This window comes from Chiloscyllium punctatum, chromosome 4, assembly GCF_047496795.1.
Source record: "Chiloscyllium punctatum isolate Juve2018m chromosome 4, sChiPun1.3, whole genome shotgun sequence".
NCBI classification, from domain to species: Eukaryota; Metazoa; Chordata; class Chondrichthyes; order Orectolobiformes; family Hemiscylliidae; genus Chiloscyllium; species Chiloscyllium punctatum.
The window spans coordinates 72,505,135-72,528,399 of NC_092742.1; the positions used below are offsets into that span (position 1 = coordinate 72,505,135).

Sequence of the window (23,265 nt, forward strand, 5' to 3'; positions counted from 1 at the left end):
GTAGAGGATCCAGCACCAATCCTTGTGGCACTCCACTGGTCACAGGCCTCCAGTCTGAAAAACAACCCTCCACCACCACCCTCTGTCTTCTACCTTTGAGCCAGTTCTGAATCCAAATGGCTAGTTCTCCCTGTATTCCATGAGATCTAACCTTGCTAATCAGTCTCCCATGGGGAACCTTGTCGAACGCCTTACTGAAGTCCATATAGATCACATCTACTGCTCTGCTCTCATCAATCTTCTTTGTTACTTCTTCAAAAAACTCAATCAAGTTTGTGAGACATGATTTCCCATGCACAAAGCCATGTTGACTATCCCTAATCAGTCCTTGCCTTTCCAGATACATGTACATCCTGTCCCTTGGGATTCCCTCCAACAACTTGCCCACCACTGAGGTCAGGCTCACCAGTCTGTAGTTCCCTAGCTTGGCCTTACCGCCCTTCTTAAACAGTGGCACCACGTTTGCCAACCTCCAGTCTTCCAGCACATCTCCTGTGACTATCGATGATACAAATATCTCAGCAAGAGGCCCAGCAATCACTTCTCTAGCTTCCCACAGAGTTCTCGGGTTTTATCCACCTTTAACCGTTTCAAGACATCCAACACTTCCTCCTCTGTAATCTGGACATTTTGCAAGATGTCACCATCTATTTCCCTACAGTCTATATCTTCCATATCCTCTTCCACAGTAAATATTGATGCAAAATATTCATTTAGTGTCTCCCCCATTTTCTGTGGCTCCACACAAAGGCCACCTTGCTGATCTTTGAGGGGCCCTATTCTCTCCTTAGTTACCCTTTTGTCCTTAATATATTTGTAAAAACGCTTTGGATTCTCCTTAATTCTGTTTGCCAAAGCTATCTCATGTCCCCATTTTGAATGTAAAGCTGTGATTTCCGGTTTAATATCTTGTATTTACTCTCGGAAATGGAGAGTCCTCTGTACTGAGGAGACCAACTGCAGATACGATGATCACTTTGCAGAATATCTCCCTTCACTGTACAAGCATGACTCTGGGCTTCCTTGGCTTGTTTTAATTCTTTATTTGGCATTCACCATAACGTCTGTTTCCCTTAACCTGCCTGATTTTCCAGTGAAGGTTAAGCCTGAGTAATAGCACATTTTATAGTCTTAAGGCCTGAATGTTGAGTTCAATCTTCAACCATCTTTTCAGTTACCTTTTCTTTGCATGGTTTGTTTCACTTTATTCTTAATTTCACTTTACAACAGTAGCATGTTTGCTCTAGGCATATTATTTGTTCCTTTGTTTGCTTGCCCCATCATTATTTCCTTCAGCACTAAAAATTTACTCTTTTGTCATTCAATCTTTCCACCTATCACAGATCTTCCTTTTGTCTTTGTCCCACCCATCCATTATTCAGCAGACTTAATTGGTATGGGTTGTGATTTTGCTGTAATGAAATAGCCTACTGGATTCTACTGCCCTGGTGCACGCAGCAACAACTCCACAGTAGCAGTGTTGGTCTGGCAAGATAGAGAAACTGGATGGAAAGAGAGAAAACCGCTGTAAATAAAGGAAAAATAATGTGTCTGCAATGTTTTGGTAAAGACCATTTAATTAAATAATGCATCTTGCAATTCAATGGATTTTGAATATTTGATGAATAACTGTTGCAGATATTTTGACATATTAGACAATCCACAGTACCACTGCCAAAGCATGTAGTTGCCGTACAATGTACATGTCTTAATAATGCTCTGCTGATATAGTTAATGTATTAATACGTGCTAGCTATTAAGTTATTCATACATTATTCATTTTAAATAAATTTCTGCATGCTGGAGTGTCACCAAATAGAATATGCTGTTGGCTACTGAGAAGTCCAGCTTTAATGAAACTCATGCCAAAAGCATCATCACAACAGGTTTGAATAAGTTTGGCTTCAGGTCATTTGAAAAACCTGTAATATATCCTTTCAGCTGAATTGTGAAAAGTAAATTTAGATGCTGGTATACGGAGCTCCTTTCAGGAGACTCAAACTTGTGCTAACGCATTGGATTAAATGGGTTTCAGATCAGTTTGAGATCAAATGAAATGTTGCTTCTTAATATTGAAAAAAAAATATGCTGCAGAGAATCTCAACTCTAATGGAGCCTAAAAGAATTGTAATTACAGTAATATGAAGTAGATACTGATTTCAACATGACACACAATAATAGGACTGTATATGGACTGCACCTTAATAATGTTCTCATACAAAATATAAGCTCACATTATGTTAGCTTAACACCTTTGTGTGCACTATTTTGGAATATGTGCTTGTTATTGTTATTCTCTGTCCTTGATGTTGTCCCTGCCACCATAGCTGTAGAACTTATTTGTTATTTAAAGCAACTTTAAGATATTAAAAGATATTGAGAGCACTCTTGGTTAACTCTTTCTTTTTGGCTTTACACTTATTCATGTGGGCTGCTGTGAGGCTCAATCCTTCCTGATGTTACAATTGATATCTATATGTCATCAGATCTTGACTAATAGGAAATATTTTCACCACTGGAGCATTATAGATGAGCTGAACTTTAAAAAATGTATTTCATTTTCTCACCAGTTGTTGTAAAATTCAGAAATGAGTACGTTCCACAAGTTTGCATCACACTGCTTTATTGCTGTCACAGTGGCAAACCTCCTTATAAATAAACCTCTGCTTGCAGGATTTATCACAAGTATTTGAGAGTAGGTCATGTTTGTAATGGACTTAACAGAGATCTATGTAAAGTCATTTGTGGGACATAAACTTTACTAGGAAGATAAAGATTAAATCAATTCCAGCAAAATGTGTCATTACTGAGGGAAATGCCGAAATGTGAATGCTTTAGTTTTGGCAACTAATCTCAACTGGATGTCTATCAGGTGTTTCCTGTTCTGTTTGATCTACATTAATGATCAAAATTGGGTGTAGGGCATAATTTCAAATTATGGCACAAAAACTTAGAAGTATTGTGAACCTTGAAGAAGAAAGTGCCATAATACAAAGGACAAATGTTGATGGAAAGGCCAACCACGTGACATATGAAATTTAACATGGAGAAGAGTGAAGTGAGGCATTTTGGTATAAAGAACAAGGATAAACAATATTATATAGAGTACAATGTCCAAGTCAGGTGAATCATTAAAGGTAATGTGGCATTTTGAGAAAGTAGCAAGAGTCATGAGGATGTGGATTTCCTAAAAATATAGAGACATAGAATATGAAAGCAACGAAGTTGTATTAAATGTTAACAAGCCACTGATTCAGCCTCATCTGGGTATTGTATCTAATTCCAAGCACCACACTTTAGGAAGAATGTGAAGGTGTTATATGCTATAGACAAGATGAAACATCATCAAAATATATTGAGAAGATAACCTCGACCATAACTTTTTCTTATTTTAAAGGTAAGTGGAAGATGTTGCATTCCAGATGCAGTTCATTTGGTCAAACTACTCAACTTTAAGCAAAACGCACTTTATTTTTACACCACATTACTTGGAACCCTATCACACTCTCTCTCTCTTTCTCTCTCTCTCCCTGTCTATCTCTCTCTCTCACACACACACACACACACATACTTAACCAAGCTTATACACACACACACTATATCATGTGCACCTCCACCCACATTCCCACACTCACATGCACACACATATAAGCTTATGAGGTGATTTTGTTTTTGCAGATTTACATTTTGTTTTATTCAAAAACTGCATGAATCCATGTAAAACTCTGTAAAATGATACAGAGGGTTGGTCAGTCTGACACAGACAGACTTCACACCTATTTTAAAAAGCTGAGCTAACTTGAGAATGTAATTTAAAATAAACCCTGGGATTTACATATCAAAGAGCAGAAACCAGCATATTCCATTATAAAAGATGAATGTTGTAATCAAAGCTTGTTTACTGTATCATATCTCCATGACACTGGACTCCTTTGGCTATAAACTCCGTAAACTCTATAAACTCCACAACCACCTGATGAAGGAGTGACACTCTGAAAGCACTCCAAGTAAACCTGTTGGATTATAACCTGGTGATGTGTGATTTTTAACTTTGTTAAAGACAAATTTAGTAAAATAGATTGTCTCACATGCAATTCTAGCAGCAAGAGGAGAACCCTAGCTTTTTAGCTCTAACAAGGAAATAAGAGCTTCCGCATCGAGCTTCAATACCCTAGCAACAGCTATTGAAGGTTAAAACTAAAAATCTTGGTTCTGTGGGAGCTTGACCCCACCCATTCAGGCTGCTTCTATTATTCTAATTTTAAAAAAAGGCCTCCCAAGCTGTTTAATTTATTGAATTTGAGCAGACGAGTTGTTACCTCTGTCTCAACCTTCCTTCACAAAAAAAGAGACAAATTTCAGGCTTACTGCATCTGCTGCTGTTGTCTCCTGCAGTGGTCAGTAGGGTAAAGACCAGCACTCCTCTGCACCACTCTATCCACTTACACCTTTCTGAGTTTCTGTCCATGAAGTAGGGAGTGTGCCTTATTGTTTTCGGGCTCACATTCTCAGTGATAATGGTTGAGTACCATGGTGTGAGGCCAGTCATTGGGCTTGTAGTGTCTGAACTGGCAGTATAGCTGATTTTTTAATATTGAACCGGGGCAAGAACACTGTAAGATCCTGACAGCGATGAGTGTGTTTGCCTCTCCTACTACATGATTCCACAATAAGGGCACTGCAGTCCTCAGTTGCATAACAAATGAAATGAACAGTAAAAGACTGCATGAGAAAAGCTGTGCAAACCTTAGTGGACTCAGCTTCATGATCTGACTTAACTTAAGTGAAAATGAGAACATTCCACCCAAAAGACCTTTCAAAGAGAGCAAATGTACCCCTAGTTTAACACCTTATCGAAAAAGCAGGCATGTTTGAGTGGAGCCATTCCCTAATGCTGCAAGGAAAGATCTGTGTCCGTTGGGTGGAACTTGATCCTACAACCTTCTGATTCAGATGCAAGAGTAATAGCACAGAATAAAATGGCTAACAGCTAATGACTTTGTTGTTTCATTTTTGTCCACGATTATAGGTGAGAGATTTTCATAGACTTTTGTTCTGAAATGTTAATTTGCTGAGTAGTTGGCATTAGCTGTTTGATGTACATAACTTAAAGTTAAACTGTACAGTTTTCTTGCGATTACCTTTTCCAAGAAAAGTGACTGTCTGCCAGCATCTGTAGGGAGAGAAACAGAATTAACATTTCACATTGATGGTTTTCTTCCGTCTCCCCAGATGCTGCCAGACCTACTAAATGTTAACAGCATTTTTTGTTTTTATATTTGATTTCTCACATCTGCCAAATTTTGCTTATCTGTGAATGAGTATGTGCTGTGGATTGATTTGTAAAGAATAAATGTATTTTATTGTTATTATTACTATCAGTGCATAGGTTGCCGATAATTTTATTGAACCATCTGACCTTCAACTTGACATTACTGTTTCTATTGTTGAAGGAAGGGATGTGTCCACTTGATACCCAGTTGTTTGTGGACTTGTCTGACTTTAGTGAATGCTGATGTTGCTAATAACAGACCCAAAATCTGATCTGATTGATGAAGGAAGAATTAACTGCTGTCATGTTTTCATTCTGACAGCATTTTAGATGGTGTAGTACAGACATCAGTAAAGCAACAAATGTTCAGCAATTTAGAAACAGATAATGATTCTCATGGCTGATCAGAATGCGATTAATATCTCTGAAAGAAATGATACTGGGGAGTCTTCATAAGCAATAAGTGAGTCCCTGTTGTCTTCATGAATTAAGATATTTTTAATGAATCTGTTCAGAAGTCTTTTGGAGGAGATGGGATTTGAACCTTCTGGACCCAGAAATGGGGACATTACCACTGAATCATGAGACCCCCCCAAGTCAATTATAATATTTCAACTTGAGATGCGGCTTGCTCTGCTTCTGATATTTTTAAAAATTAACTTGTTTTTTTTAATGCCCATTTTATTTATTTTGTTGAGAACGCTTCTGAGGTTATAGATACCTTTGGAAGACTCCTTATTAGATTGTGTGAGGTGAACGAGTTCTCTCCAGAGATCTGGAAAATTTTATCTATCTCAGAAAAATTCAAATTAGGAAGTTCAGCTAATTTGTTTTATTGGAGGCAAGTGCCGCATCATTAGCATTATCATTTGCCTATACGTTGTGAATATGGCTTAAATTTCTAGCTGCATGTCTCCAATCTGCTGAGTTTATTTTGATTGGTTAAATGTGTTGCCACATCTGATCCCAGAAGTTGATTGAATTTCAATGTCCATGATACTCTACTGTTTTGATACTTATTTTTTAAAACATTAAAAGATGGTAGGACCATGAATAAATCAATGTGGTTCACTAAGTTTTGGATCATTTTTATTTTCACATATACCTTTTCCCTTTGAGGAATTGTGGGCAAATGTTGGCAGGATTAACCAGCTGTTTATCTACTTATTTGAACCGTTTATGAATGTACCTTATGTGCCCGACTTGTTAGGATTTAACACAGCGCTACTAACTCAGAGAAAAGCACTTGTTACTGAGCCACAGAACTCCTTAAAATCTTTGAGAGCTGTGCATAACATATTTTCCAAGAAGTACTGTGACATTCTACCCTTGATACTTTAGTACTCCAAAATTATCTTTAAAAATGGGTCATGGTGCTGGAAATGTAAACAGCTTCCAGAGGACTTAAAAGGTCTACAGGATTGCAAAAGCATCAGTCAGGCTGTAATTTAAAGCTGAAAATAACCATTCCTGGAGAGTAGTAGTCACAGGTTAGATTCTAAATACCACTAAGGCAAATTGGTAAATTACATTTTGCTTCTTTGCAGCAAAAGTTCTTGGCAGTCATTAATCTTGATATGCTAGTGAAAATAAGGAAGTTACCTCTGTAGGTTGTTTCTCACATCTCACTTGTAAATGCTTTTCAAGTGTGTTCAACACAAAACATTTCACAGAGCACAAACTTACTAAATACATCTATTGACATACTCCACATTAAATTAGAAAATTGTTCTTGCTGTTGAATATTTCAAACCAAACATTTCAACACATTAGGGGGTTCACAATGTGACAGCCATGTTTTATACCATCAAAATGTGAGCTACTGCATCAAGGAATTCTCTATTTACATTTGTTTTTTTATTTGTGGACTGTGAGTGTAGCTAACATTTATTGCCTAACCCTAGCTGCCTCAAGAAGGTGGTGATGAGCTGAATTCTTCAACCACTCCAGTTCATTTAGTATAGGTACACCCACAATGTTGTTAGGGAGGAAGTTGCAGGAATTTGACTCCATGACACTGAAGGAATGGCGATACATTTCCAAGCCAGCATGGTGAGTGATTTGCAGAGGAGCTTGCAGATGATGGCATTCCCAAGTATCCATTACCTTTATCCTTCTAAATGGCGGTGGATGTAAAGCACTATCTAAGGTGCTTTGGCAAATTTCTGCATTGCATCTGAAAAAGGGTACAGACTGCTACTGAGCATTGGTAAAGGAAGGGAGTAAATGTTCGCGGATATGTTGCTGATCAACTGAGCTGCAATATCCTAAATAGTGTCAAGCTATTGACACTTGAGTGTTGTTGAAGCTGCACTCATCTAGGCTGGTGGGAGTATTCCACCTCACTGCTATTTTGTGCTTCGTAGATATGGATAGGCTTTGGCAAGTCAGGAAATGAGTTACTCACTGCCGTGTACCTGGCCTCTGATCTCCTCTTGGAGCCATTGTATTTACATGGTTAATCCAATTCAGTTTCTAATCAATGGTGCCGTTAATATTGGTGCATTCAGTGATGGTAATGCAATTGAGTGTCACTGAACAATGGATTGATTCTCTTTTGTTGGACTTGGTCATTGCCTGGCCCCTGATTGGCATGAGCATTACTTGCCACTTGAGAACCCAAACCTGGATATTATCTAGATCTTGTTGCATTTGAAGATGGTCTACTGCAGTATCTGGCCAACTATTTGTCACAAAATCTGGCATTTCACCTTGCTCTGGTATTGGGAGTGTTAACCACCTCAGTCACAATGGCTATAAGGATGTCAAAGTAGTGACCACTATGCCCAAAAAGCAGAGCAAACCAATTGCTGGCTCAAGGCTTGGAACTGATCACTTTGTTTAAGTGGTAGGACTTCCTAACTTAACCCAGCTTCTAGAAGAGTCAAGAGGAACGCTTGGATCTGAACTTTGATCCTGGAAGAGTTGGATCCCTGATATCTGGAGAAACTCCTGATCACTGGGGAATCTGATTCCTGACCTTGGTTGGGGGTCAGATTAAATGATTGGTGTAAAGAATGATGGGTACTTTTCTTGATGCTTGTAGTGGAAAGTGTGTCAGATAGTCTGAGAGCCTGGAAAGTAAAGGGCAAATTTATGTCGGCACTCGCCCCCTTTCTTACTCATGTCGCCACTTCCTTGTGACTGTCAGGTTTTCAAGGTTCAGGAATCACAGCCAGCCACTTGAATAAATAAAACCTGAAAGCAGTTTGAACCAGAGACTATCCGTATCATTAAAATAGAAGACAGACAGAAACCATGGCAAGCATCAAATAGGATAAAAATGGAGAATAATGTTAAAAATGCTGTATTGAAGGAGCTCTACCTGAATGAACATAGCATTCAAAAAAATATTGAACTTTAAGTCCCACCTGCTCTAGAAATATGGATTAACATTCCTGGACTGATTGATTAAAAAAAAAATACGTGGCTATGATTTGATTGCCATTACAAAGATGTAGCTACAGGGTGACTGAGATGAGGGTTGCACTATCCAAGAGTGTTCTACATTTAGGAGGAATAGACAAAAGGGAAAAGAAGTGGGTAGCACACCTAATAAATGTTGACACCAATCCATTAGTAAGGAAGGATCTTTGCTCAAAGGATCAAGATGTAGAATCAGTTTGTGTGGACCTAAGAAACTGCAATTGGAGGCATTGGTTGCAGTTGTTATATAATATCAAGTTGCCATACTAATCTTGGGGATGCTAGGAATCAGAAAATTAAAGATGTAACATGAATAGCGTAGTTACAGTTGGTGACTACATTTTGCATATGAACTGGATTAACGAATGCTGTGGAGAAACAATTATTTTCAGATGCTGGAATCTGTTCTGAAGACAACAAATACTGGAGATGACAGGGGGTCAGACAGCATCCATGGAAAGTGAGCAAGCTAACGTTTCAAGTCTAACTGACTCTTCATCAGAACTCTGATGACGAGTCATCCAGTCTCAAAATGTTAGCTTGCTCTCTCTCCAGGGATGTTGTTTGACCCCCTCTGATCTCCAGCATTTGTTGTCTTCAGCTTGTCTTGGAGTATTCTACAAGATGGATTTCTTGAACACTGTGGAGGAGCTAACTCGGCTTTAGCTTATTTTGGATTTAGTGTATTGTATTAAGAAAAAGCTAATTAATAACCTTGCTGTAAAGGCACTTTGGGGAAACGGTGAGCAATATACAATAGAATTTTACTGAAGTTTGAATGTGTCATAGTTCAATCAGAAGCTAGAGTCTTAAATCTGAACATCAAAGGAAACTGTGAGGGTATGACGAGCAAGTTGACTCTGCTATCTTTGGAAAATATGCTAAAAGATTTGGTGGGAAGCAGACAATGGCTACCGTTTAAATAAAACCATACATTACTACTGATATATATCCTTGCAAGTCAACTGAATAGAAAGCTGAATCAACAATGGTTAACAAAATCAATTAATGGTTGCATTAAACTAAAAGACGTAGCTAATGAGAATGCCAGAAATAATACTAAGCCTGACTATTTGGACCAATTTAAGACCTAGCAAAGGTGGCCAAAAAGACTACTAAGGAAAGTAAAAAGAGAACTAAATGCAAGCCAGCGAGGAGCTTAAAGGCTGAGTAATTAAAGGCTGAGTCTTATAATTTACGGAAGAGAACATGGAAATAGTAGAGAAACTAAATAGATACTTTGTCTACATACTGGATTAGTGGTGCTGGAAGAGCACAGCAGTTCAGGCAGCATCCAACGAGCAGCGAAATCGACGTTTCGGGCAAAAGCCCTTCATCAGGAATCAATGTCATTCCTGAAAAAGATGCATAACATTTCTGTCAAATACTAGGTGACCAAAGGATTTGTGTCACTGAAGAACTAAAAGAATTTGGTATTTAGTAACGAGGTAGTACTTAAATAACTGGCTGCACTGAAGGCCAGATGAGCTTCATCCCAGAGTGTTGAAGGAAGTAGTAATAGAGATGGTGGATACAGTAAAGATTATCGTTTATAATTCTATAGATTCAATAGAGGTTCCTTCTGTCTAAAATGTAGCAAATGTAATCACTGTTTTAAAAAGGGGAAAGAGGGAGAGTGGAGAATTACAGACTTGTTAGTTTGACGTGCATAGTTAGTATAAAGGATGTGAGAAGTGAACATGTTGAAAAGAATGGCAAAAACACAAAGTCAACATGGATTGCTGAAAGGGAAGTCATGTTTGACAAACTGTTAGAGTTTTTTTTGATGATGTTAATCTGAAGGATAGACAAAGGAAAATTGGTGGATATAATGTATTTGGATTTTCAGAAGTCTTTCGATGAGAGTCCCACCACAGGTGATCACTAAATAAAATTAGAGTGCATGGGATTAGCGGGAATTGTACTAATTTAGATCGGTATTTAATCAATAGACAGAAAGCAGAGAATAAAAATAAACAGTCATCCTCAGGATGGCAGGCTGTTACTAGTCTGTTACTGCAAGTGTTAGTGCTAAGACTACAATTGTTCACAATCTTTATAAATGATTTGGATGCATGGCCAATTGCTATATTTCCAAGTTTGCTGATATCAAACTGGGTAGAAACATGAGTTGTAAGGAGCATGTAAGAGGCTTAAAGACAACTATCACATGCTAAGGTAGATGGAGAATAATGTAAGTAAATGAGTTATTCACTTCTAAAACAATCACTAAAACTTGTAAGATTCTTATAAGGCATGACAGGGTGGGTAAAATATGAAATTTCCCTTGGCTCATGACTTGAGAATCAGGGATATATCTCAGGGTAAAGGGCAGGCCATTTAAGACTGCGATGAGAATGAAGTTCTTTACTCATAGGGTGGTGAATCTTTAGAATTCTCTGCCACAGAAGGGCAGGTTATTGACCAGGTTAAGGACAAAAATCAATAGATTTCTGGAGATTAAGTGAAATGGAAATAGTGCAGGCAAGTGACATAAAGGAGAAAACTAGCCATAATCTAGAACGGCAAGGTTAGCTACATGGGCTGAATGGCCTACTTCTGTTCACATATTCATATTTAATTGCACAACCAATCTCCTGTGAGCTGGATGGCTGCCTACCCCTTGCCATTAAACACAGGAGAGAGCAGGATGGAGTTGTGTTTTAAATTTTTAATATATGACTAGACCTTGTCCCATTTGTTTTACAGGTATTAAAATGCATCCCATATTTTGTAATTCACAATTATTAATAGTATGAATTTCTGCTGAAATCTTAATTGTATATTAGATGTCAAATGGTTTAACTAATGTATTAATTGCTAGAATATCTCCACTTGGCTAATGATTCCCATTGAATGTAAGTAAAGCCATTATCAATTTGAGTTATTTTTACATATACATTGTTAACATGTAAAATGAATATATTAAAAGTGCTGATGTTTTCTAGATATTACTTTCTGCTCAACAAATTGTTTTATGGGTATGTGATGAGATAAATAACACTACTTCAATAATGGAAAGATGTAAAATTATGTTGAGCTGTTTTTGAAAAAAGCTAGATTAACTTGTATGAGACAGTTAACTGCATTGTTGAATAGTTTATGCAAGCATTCATATCATTTCCTTATTCAAAAGGAAAAGATGCATGAATATTGCATAAGTGTTTTTTTCCTCCCCTCTCTAACATGCTGCCTTTTAGTCTAGGTTCAACACTGGGACTGTAACATGATATTTGTTTTGTTTTCATATGTTGTCCATTGACCTTCTGTAGAATGCTTATGCTAGCTATATTGATTAACCCATATCGCGTGCCATCATTTAGTACAGAATTAATGCTTTCAATCTGAAGACTCCCTTGAGTCCCTTTCTTGAAAGTTAATCAATGTTCTTCTTAAAGTTGTCCTCGGGGGAATAGTAACAGCATCATCAGAAAAAGATAAGAACTAAAATAGGATCAAAGTACTCATAAAATTGAGGTTGAGTAACTAGATAAATATGTTTTGATTTATTTGGAACAGCATTATCGATCTTTCCAAAGTTTGACTTTTATTTGTCCAAAACTCTAAATTTCTCACAAAATATTTAGATAAAATTGAAATTAATTCTTAATTGTGAATAAATAGGGAATTTAGGCTGAAACATGTATAAATAAGGCCAATGGATGTATGGAATTACTTATCAGGGAAGACCATTGAATGAAATCATACAAATGATTTCTGGAGGTAATTATTGTTGTTTATAGTAAAGATATTGAACTGTTTGATGAGAGCTTGTGCTTGAAATTTTAACACAAGCTTCCCTGGAGACTTCCCAACATAAAACTACCTTGAGTTCTAATATTTATGTTTTTAACTGCTTGAATCATATCCATATTTTAAGGTGTTCTGGTTAGTAATAAATGTCATTGATGAATATCCTGACACATTTAAATCTGATGAAGGAGCAGTGCTTCGAAAGCTAGTGCTTCCAATTAAACCTGTTGGACTATAACCTGGTGTTGTGTGATTTTTAACTTTGTACACCCCAGTCCAACACTGGCATCTCCAAATCATATTTAAATCTCAGTCTCCCCTTCAATTCTGTCCCACTTTATGTCAGAATAATTGAAAGTTCAAACCTGCCTTTGTTGGCAGCATCAGGAATGAATTCAAGTGGCAGCACTTAGTAGTTCTAGAAAACAGATCTAAGAGAAAAATAAGTTTTTTTTGCAGCTTCCAACTTCAATAGTGCATAGCTGTCGGGTAAAGCAGGTAAAAGTTTGTTATATGTTAGACGTCCGGAGTTGTGAGACTCCGGGCTGGATCATGCACTTTTGCTCTCCATTTAGCCATTTGACCACGTCCATGCCTGCTGTCCTCAGTAAAGCATTGACAAGTGCCATCATGGCTGCCAACTGCCTTTATTATTAATAGTCTGCATGAAGCGCCTGCCACTTCAGTAGCTGTTGGTGCTGTATATTCCTCCAGCCCCAGTACAGTATTGACATATCACAATCACATCACAGACAAAATGCTGGGATTACCTGGGCATCATGTTCCTGTGCCTGATTTGAAAAGTCAACTTGTGTGTTGTATAAAACTTCTGTGTATACAGAATTGTTGTGGAGCAGTGATTACATAATTAAGTAATTCACGACAGTTGATTATGATGTGGAAAAATATTTACGCTTTCAGGGAAGCCCGCAGTGGTTGGGGATTTCCTGCACAATACTGTTGCGAGAAATGTGCTATAGTTGCATTTAAATTTGTCAATAAATCCAAATTTATTTTCTTATTTTATTCAGTTATTTCTGCTGCACGTATGTTGTAATCTCAATTATTCTCCTTTGACCTTTTAAACTGAAGTGTTAGTTCATTACAAACTGCTATAGAAAGTCAGACTTTGCTGTGTTTTACAAGCCAAGATGTTTATATTCATATTTGGGATGTTCTGTCTCTGTAAACTATCTTCCTCAGATCATTTGTCTGCTTTACCTAAATTTTACTTATTTTCAAATCAGTAATTGTACAATTCTGTTCTCATCTAACATCTATTAATGAGTATTTTCCAGCAGCTGCAAACAATAAGTAGTCCTACCCACCTGATGCCCACAACTTCCCAATCCCACCTTTCCCAATCCAAGGGGATCAAAACGAGGTTGGTTAAACCTGTGCTATCTAAGCATGAATTCAGCACAGAATAGAGGCTGAACATGAACCATCCAGGTCTACCTGCCTAGTTCCTTACTGGGTAGTGTGTTTATCAACTGATTTATCAGGTATCTGTCCAGTGTCAATTTGTGTCTGTTTCTGCTTTTTATGTAAATTGGATCCAACATGAACACCAAGTCTCTCCATCACTGCTTCTGACCAAATGTTTATAATTCATTGTACCTTACCTATTATCGCAGTGTGCATTAGTATTATTTCTGTCACCTAGCAGTCATATTTGTAAGTGTGCAAGACCAACTAAGATATTTACATCCAAACTCCCAGTCAGTCTAATATACAATCTGCCCCTGTTGAAGCTCAATCAACATCTTCCCAACTCAGTCTCTCCTTCAAAGTATATGTACTCTCAATGTTTACAACTCATGCAATACGTTTCTCTGTGTTTGACCAAGGTTCAAATATTATTTTGAAGTAAAAACAATGACTGCAGCTGCTGGAAACCAGATTCTGGATTAGTGGTGCTGGAAGAGCACAGCAGTTCAGGCAGCATCCAAGGAACTTCGAAATTGATGTTTCGGGCAAAAGCCCTTCATCAGGAATCTTTTGAATTATTTTGAATATTTTGAAACCTTCCAGTATAGAACAGATGATTTGACCATGGCTGAGCATTTTCCAGGTGAACCACTTAGTCTAATAGCAGTCACCTATATGGATGTCTTGTGGCAGAATGGTAGCATGCCTATCTCTGGCCTGGAAGCTCTGAGCTCGATTCCCTGCCAGAACATGTTTCTATGCAAGGAGCATTCCTAACCATTTCAGTGAGCTGATACTCAACCAAGGAATCTTCCCACCAATTCTGCACGATTCCACAAAGGGGTTTCTAATTGTCAAAAATGATCAAACATGCTTTTATCTATGTTCTTTGCTTTCTGCCCTCTGCCCATCTTTCTATCCACATAACCAAATTCCCCTTAATTCACTTAACATTATTTGTGCACAAAGCTCTTATCTGACACATAATGCTGCATACCTTTTGAAAATTTACTTAAGTAAAACCAATTTTTTTATCTGTTGTTTTATAAAAACTGTCAATAAAATCTTGTACATACTTGTGTATATATTTTCAAACAACTGACAGTGAACTGATTGTCTTCATACACCTAGACAGCTTGTCTTTGTTTCTTTTTTCACTTTGATTTTTTTTGTGTTACATTTCAGGAACAACAGAGCGCGTCTGCCTGATCCAGGGAACAGTTGAAGCTCTGAATGCTGTTCACAGCTTCATTGCAGAGAAGATACGAGAAATGCCTCAGAATGTGGCAAAGACAGAACCAGTTAGCATCCTGCAGCCTCAGACCACCGTGAACCCGGATCGCATCAAACAAGTAAGCTATTAATAACATAAAATATATCTGCTATTTTGAAATAGAATTAGTAAGTGCATTTGGTGGTGGAGGAGGGGTATGGCAGCAAGTCCACTGTCATGTGGCTGGTAAAACTATGGCAGTGATAACATTAAAAGCCAGTTCAAAGAGATTGCAAAATTAATATGACGGTTATCGAGTAATGAAGGAGCCTTTTTGACTTCACATGTTTTAAACTGGATGATCAATTAATGACTATAACTCAGCCAGCTCCCACCACCATCTCAAATCTGTGCTCATGACTTCCAGGCTGTTATTATTAATTTAGTTTTATGAAATTGAAAGAAAGCTAGGATATATTTCTGCCACGTGGTGAACTATTTTTGCCCACTTTTTGAGAATGGGAATTTTTAAACTAATTCTCAAGGTGTAAGAATTTTACTAACCAAGCATATTGTTAAAGAAAGATTGTCTGCAATACTTCTGTGTGAAGAAATATGGGAAAACACAAAACCTTTTTAGATGAAAGAGAAAATATTGTTCCATGCAGCTTAGATGTGCATGTCATCTGCTTGTCCAGGGATTAATGATCGTGTAAATCACTATGTTTTCATGAAGCAATAAAATTAGGTGTGCATTATTTACCTTAGCTTTGTTGTACAAGTTGTATTTACCATAAATGTTCCTTCATTTTCCTGACCGTTCTGCAATTGGGAAAAGATATTTTTCAAATTTGTGATTCCTGTTTAGTTCCTACATGGATTTTTGTTTGGTACCATAATATCATTCATTTTGTGGTCTTGAATATGAATGAAATCCTTTACAGCCTTCAACGTCACTGGTTTCTCTGTGAAATCAAGGTACATTTTCAAGTTACCAATTTCAAAAGGTTTTTCTAAAACAAAAGCTACGAATGAGAATTTTGAGATTAATTTGTAGATCAGCTTTCCTTTGTTAGTACATGATTTAAGTAACATCAGAACAAGTATCACAATATACTGAAACTTTGAATGCATTCAGGTTCTAAATTAATTTCTTGGAGATAAATGTAAATTATAGTTCATAAACAGGAATGCTGATCAGGAAAGTTTCAGTATCAAATTATTTATTTCAAAACTTAGTTTTACGAAAAATCTACTCACTGGATAATTAGTATTGGTCCCGCAGTACAAGAACATGAGATTGTAGCTACTGCTCTGCATATATGACATTTCCAGTCTCATTTTTGCCATCATATAGAGCCATTTAACATCGTCCATGAGAGAGGTTTATTCTTGGTTGCTCTCACTGGAGTAATAGCAGTCTAGAATCAAGTTGTGTGCCTGTTTAGCCAGAAAACAATCAACCAAGTGAAACTGGCAATAAAACCTTGACCTAAGTGTTCATTACTGGGTCAGGATTGCAGAGTCGCAAAAGCTTTGCAGCTCTGCCAACCTATGGAAGGTATCCCCATGGTTATGGGATGTGAGTTATAGATCAAAATTAGGCCTGCAGCCCTTGGAAGGGATGTGGACAGAGCCTCAGGGGATGCTGGGTGTGGAGCTCAGCAAAAAAATGGCTGAACTCAGCACTCCAGTACTTTGACCCGGCTTCAACATAAACAATACAACAAAATTCAGTCCTCACCTCTCACCACATGCCCCATCAATGTCTACTCATTTCAGGTCCTACTTCTTACCTACCCCTCAAACCCTGCATGGCAAGCTATTCCTTTCTGTCCACTCTATTGCTGTTGATATTCCCAATCTAGCTTCAAGGCATCCCTCCTCACCTACCATTCTTTGCTCTTACACCTCCCATGCCAACTCACTCAGTGTCCACTATAGGCAGAACTCAGGACTCATTGTTAAAATGAAATAAAATAATATTACAAATGCCTATTAATCAATTCACTGTGTTAATAAACACATATGTCAACAAAAAATGCTACAGTTAACTTCATTCAGCTATGTAATTGCCTATAAAAAGTAAGCATTTAATTTATAGCCCTGCTGCAAAAACTTGTAAGTACTTAGAGCTGTCAATAAAATTGTGAATTGATGGGCACCCTAGGTTGTGAAATCAGATGTGCAACACAAATGCTGAAATGATAACTCTCAGACTTAGGTCAACAGATAGAGTGAAACAGTAAGTCCTGATTTGCTTTTACAATGTAGCCAGTTGTTTCAAATTTTAATGGCAAGGACATTTATATTGGTTGAGTTTGACAGCTGTGTCAAAAGCTCCCTTTTCCATTTCACTTGACAGACTGACAGCTTCCTTGACAGTTTGACAGTTCCAATCAGCTTCGCAATTTCAAGAGTTTATCAACTTTTCATGCACATTTATGTCTACTTTTAATAATCTCAAAGGACATTTGAATTTCAGAAAACTCAGCCTAATTACAATTTATCTCTTCTAAAGATGTCCTTGGACCTGTCCAGAAGAGTACCTCACCTCTGCAAAGGACACCAGCAGCTTTGGGCCTTTTTCTGATCGGTCTAAAGTGCACATTATAGTTTGGATATCCCACTTGTGAAAGTTGGATCTAACTGAAGGCAGCTCCACTTTAGCATATGCAGTTGCCTTTGTCAGCCTTGGAAGTGCAAATTGCAATCAGCCGTAACTCCCTGCCCCCTTTATCTCCCTCACCGACAGGAAAATGGGTATGTCAAATATTTACTAATGGGAACACAGTGGATGAAGTAGGTGAGTTAACTCAGTTGTGAGTTAAGGGGTCACATTAACTCTTATCCAGGGGTTAGAATAGATGTTTAATCTTTTAACATTTCCTGGGAAGCTACTAAGTGTAACTGATTTGGAAATGCCTGAATTCTCTGACGTTAATGGATTCTTGGGTTCTTGGTGGAGGAGACAATGTCAATTTCCTGGGCAATTCCCAGTGACTCTTCTGAATTGGGGATTCCACATGGATCTGATGCACAGCTCCAATCTGTGTTGCTCTGGCCATTAGAGTACCTGTTTGGTTGCACAGAGGAAACAAAGGAAATTTAAGTAAATATTTTAATGCGATGTAAATTCAACTAGATTTATCTGGGCCTTATTGTCTGTGAACAGAGCATTGATGTTTCACCATTATTAAATTGCCAAATTCACATGTTGGTGTCTTAGTGTCTTTACACATCAAGGTTGTAAGTAGATAATCCTAGTGTCCTCGTGGGGTGTGTGGTTTGCCAAGTTCTAGTAGTCAGAGAGCAACTGGAATAGCAGGGAAGAAAGTGCATACCCCAAGTGCAAAGCACTTCATTTCTCCCCAGATTCATGTAGCAGCGCTTAAGAAATTTATTTTCCAATCTGGGAGAGTCTCAGACAAATAGGCAAACTATTTTTAAAAGAACTACAGTGAAAAGGGGGCAAGGCAAATGTTTAAAAGAATGTATTGTACTACGAAAGTTTGCACAAATTGTACCTTAAAATACATGCTACTACACCAAAACATGGACAGCTTTTTTTTGAGAATGGTTTTCTCGCAGTCTAATCAGATAACTAAATGCTGTCTCTGCCCCAAGCTGAATGGATAGCATACCAACACATTAAAGCTCCTTTTCACAGGGGCACAGGCATTGCCTGGCATCTCAATTCTCCTGGTGTGATCAGAGCTGTGTCCAAAGGAATAATCACTCAGTCTGGTGGGCTCCTGGTCACTGTTGTCATTTTGTTTTAGTTTCATGTAGAAGATTTCTGTTTTAGTTGAATATTGATTTTTTTTGACTGTTAAACTTTATATCTGCGTGAAGTCTGCCTCTGTGAAATGAATGTTTTTATTCTTGTAAGGATTATTGTTTTCTTAATGCAAGGAAGATTTATTTCTTCCTTTGTTTTCAACATTCTCTTATTCCAATTTAAATGGCACTACTCATTCTAATCTTGTGCATTTTATTTGTTCTATTTTCTTTCACTCTATACGTAAGTTATGCTGTAACGTCTTTACTGCCTGTTTGGACAGGAGAGGGGTCAGAGGGTTTGTTGATCCACTTATGCTGTTTGTAGCTGTGTGTTTTTTTTTGCTGCCTCTTTCTCCCTGCCTCCTGTAAAAACCGTCCCATCCAAAAAAACAGCTTGAACAAGTGAAAGATGGAATGCACAAAATGGCTTTTTGAGGTAGTTTTGTATTCTTTAAGTATTAATGGAACATTTTAATTCTCCATATGAACTTTTCACAAACTCTGTAACATATTAGGAGCTTTACATTTTTGAAAGCAAAGCTACCTAACTCTTAAAATGTGCAAATATTGCTTGTGCACATTTGCACAGATTTGCACTGAACGTATTTTAAATTGTGAAAGGGACTCAGTTATTTTCCCATTCTAGAGGTCACCAAATAGGATTCTTTTGCAGACAGTCTTCCTTTAATCTTTTTGAATAACATTTCTGCAACACATGAAAAGTGGCAAACAAAAAATAATTTGAATGCTTATTTCTGACAAAATTAGATACACTGATGATGAAATTCTTCCAAGCTTAAAATGACTTTTTAAAATATATCAAATAAATACAACATATATGTATATATAGTAAAATAATCTATGTTAAGTTTTAATTCTGAAAATGTCTTCTGGAATACTGGTCAATTTGTAATTTAATTCCTGACTTCAACTAACTTTTAAAGACTAGTTTGAGGATTTGAATATCTTCATTTGGCATAGCGTACTAATTTTACAGTACAATCTGCTCACATGAAGCATTACTGTATTTAAATTTAAAGTAAATCCTGATTTCTTATGAAGTCCTGTTTATGGGTTAATTTATATTGAATCAATGTTAGACTCAATACCATGAGTCCTCTTACAGTAGTCCTAATTAACATGAGTCTACATCTCCTTGAACTTTCAGCATGGTATATATGACATTTACTTAACATATACATTGATAAGGCAATTTACTGCAATTATGATTCCAGTTCAAAGAGGTAGATTCAGAAAGTTAGAAATGTGTGCCGAGAAATGTTATTCAAATGTACAGAAATTAGTCAAAGTTATTCATGATGTTTGCTCATGTTCAAAAAGTTGTGCATTTGTTATGTTCTACATTTGCTACAGTGGGTAGCAATAATTGAAAATGTATGACCTATCGAAACTATTGAATCATCATAATGGCTTCATAATTTAAAATATATTGGCGAGAAACACAGTATTTCTCTAGACACCAGCTCTTCATCGTAAATCTCATCCATCCTTCATTGGCATGAGGTGGCTGTGGATAAATAATTATGGAAATAATACCTAAAATATTAGCCAAAGTAAGCTACCTTGGACTGTTTGGAATTTATTGCATGGGTTTGCTCAGTATAAGGCTTAAGGTTGGTGATTTCCTCCTGAATTGCTTTATTCCCAGACATTGCCATCTTCCCCAACTACCACCAAGTCCACTCCATCTGACCCCATGACCACCACCAGAGCCAATCAGGTACAGTATCATCTACCATCTACACCATACTTTCACAGGTATAGAGAACATTGTGCAGCTACGTTGGGAAGGAGGCCTTTCCTGGACTTGAATATTTTGTAACAGGTACACTTGTTAATAACTAGCTTTAGATTAGACAAGCGTGCTAATTCCGCAGCAAAAACAAATGATGCTGCTTGTTATAGAACATCCTACAATATTCTGGACTTTAGTTTTGCTTTTAACTGATTAACTGTTTCTGGTAAGAATAGAAAATGTATATTTGCCTTGTGCCCTTTTGTTTCCAGCATTCTCTCCACTAACGATTTTGCTTTTGCCAGAAATAACCTATCTGCATACTCAGCTGAATGTAACAATGAAGATGACAATGTTAGTCATCTACTAGATTAGTAATTATTATTATTGTGCATCGTGATGTAACTCTTGTACCCCAGCAAAACATTTTCTCAATGGCACAGTTCACAATATGTTAATGATGAATTCACTAAATGTTTGGTTTTGGAGTGAGGTAAGACCAGAAATATGTTTTATGGATAGCGTAATTTGTGCATGTCTATTTTGCTGTCTCTCTCTCTCTCTCTCTCTCTCTCTCTCTCTCTCTCTCTCTCTCTCTCTCTCCCATAAATAAATGAAATACTTAAAACTGGGCAACAGTGCAGTCTCATAATTTATAGAGCTGATAAGCTTTTATAGTAATGATTACAGTGAATATTTTTGCAACCTTGGATTGGATCAGTTTGAAAACAGCAGGAGGTCTCTCACTAAAAGCTATTGACTAAAAAATGAAATGACATTGGCTGACCAGTCCACTTGACAGATTTCACTTGGCAATGGGAAAATGCCTTCAATCATCATAATTTGAACCTTAATTCAAAGTCTTGGTTTCATAGATCATTGGATGTATTGGAGCACAAGAAATGGAAATTCACCGATGTACAGGAGGGGGATGTCTTGTTGAGGTAAACAAAAAGAGATCTTGAACAGAGAAAAACAGAGAGTTTTGCATTATTTCTGCTCAGATTGATTTTTTTTCTGTCATTGGGTTGTTATTGATGTTCTCCAAGGGCTCACCCCTCTCTGTTTCGATATTCTGCATCGCTGCAACCCTTGAGATCTCTGCATTCCTTCAATTCTCCATCTTCATTTTAACATTGCACCGCTGTGCCTTTGGTTTCCAAGGCAGTAATATTTAAGAGTTTCCTCCCTACATTTCTCTACCTCTTTCTCTCCTCTGAGACATTCCTTAAAAGCATACTGTTTTGTCCAAATATTTAGTCATCCATCTTAGTATCACCTTGTGTATCCAGTCTCAATTTTTGATCAATAGTGCTCCTGTGAAGCCCTTATTGAATGTTTTAATGTGTTAAAGATACCATATAACTGCAGATTATTGCCATAAAGACCAATCTAATGCATTACCTTAATGGCACAAGATATAAATGGTCTTAGGTTTTGCTCTCCTCACAAAAGCAACATTAATCCTATTATTACAGAACCATTTGCAACAAGAGTGCTCATGGAAAAAACTATCCAAGGACATATGAATGATCTATCTACAGAACACTGCGGCAACATTTTGCTTGTCAGATGACTTAATTTCTGAACGTGAAAGCTTTTCACAGAAATGACCATAACTTGGTTGTAAATATCCATTATCCAAAAAATCAAAGAAAATTCTTGAAAAATGTTTACTCTTTATTAGACTTAAATTACTGTGCCATACAAAATATGCCAATGACATTTCTCTAACATGGCAATTGTCCAAGTACATCATTCTCTGTGCTACAATTTATGTTCTTGAATGAATGGAATGAAAACCATGTTGCTACAATATAATATAAATTAATCCTTCTGCTTATCACAAGAGTAAAACACACTTTGTTTTGTACAACTGTAACACAATATTGCTAAGTTTCATCCTTAGTTTCAAATGCTAACAAGGTCAAGGATTGTTCTCTAAAGTAACACATGGTTGAACAATAGCTGTGCTGGATTGAGAGAGCTCACTCCATAGCATCTGATAACAATACCACTGGATATCTATGACTTGAGTTAAAATGTTACATTGTACATAAAATAAGCAGTAGAGTAAAAGTTGAGGAAACTTCATCCTGCTGTTCAAAGTGCACACTTGTTTTATATTTTGTGAAGAACTCATGTTCCCTATATAAATTAGCATATGTATGATAGTACAAATCAACCAAGTTAGCTTCCAGTGCTGAAAAAATTAAATTTGCTGGTGTTCGCAAGACAACAAGATATTAAAAAGTATCTAGAAACTAATAATATTAATGATTCTTAAAATGCTTTTAAAAAATTAGGAAATTGTGTTTGCCTAGATCATATGTCAAAATGCATTATAATCACGGTGCTTGGGCTTTGGGAGATGATGGTATTGAAAATAAACAAGGAATTTTAGTAGCATGCAGCTCTTTTTACTCTTTTTACCTATGGACTGTTTATCTTCATTAAGGAGCTAATGGGAAGGCACTTGTGTTTTCCCTTCTCTGATCTTGGCACTATGAGAAGTGGGCTCCCTGATGTCATTTTGAGAGGCATATAATTTACCTCTTCGAGTTATTATGTCCCATCATCAGTAAAATTAATGCATGCCACTCCGTAAACATAAAGCACCTATGTTCTGCA

At 37.1% G+C, this 23,265-nt stretch overlaps 1 protein-coding gene across 5 annotated transcripts in view; it reads left to right on the forward strand.

Moving 5' to 3' along the window:
- LOC140476423 (RNA-binding protein Nova-1) overlaps positions 1-23,265 on the forward strand; it is a 276,484-nt gene that overhangs the window by 157,395 nt on the left and 95,824 nt on the right. For 2 of the 5 annotated variants that reach the window (XM_072569011.1, XM_072569015.1), the window contains exons 3-5: positions 15,068-15,234; positions 20,548-20,619; positions 21,510-21,578. In XM_072569011.1, the coding sequence (XP_072425112.1) occupies positions 15,068-15,234; positions 20,548-20,619; positions 21,510-21,578 (308 nt within the window). The remainder of the gene's footprint in view (positions 1-15,067; positions 15,235-20,547; positions 20,620-21,509; positions 21,579-23,265) is intronic. The other 3 variants (XM_072569012.1, XM_072569016.1, XM_072569013.1) reach the window with 2 other exon arrangements.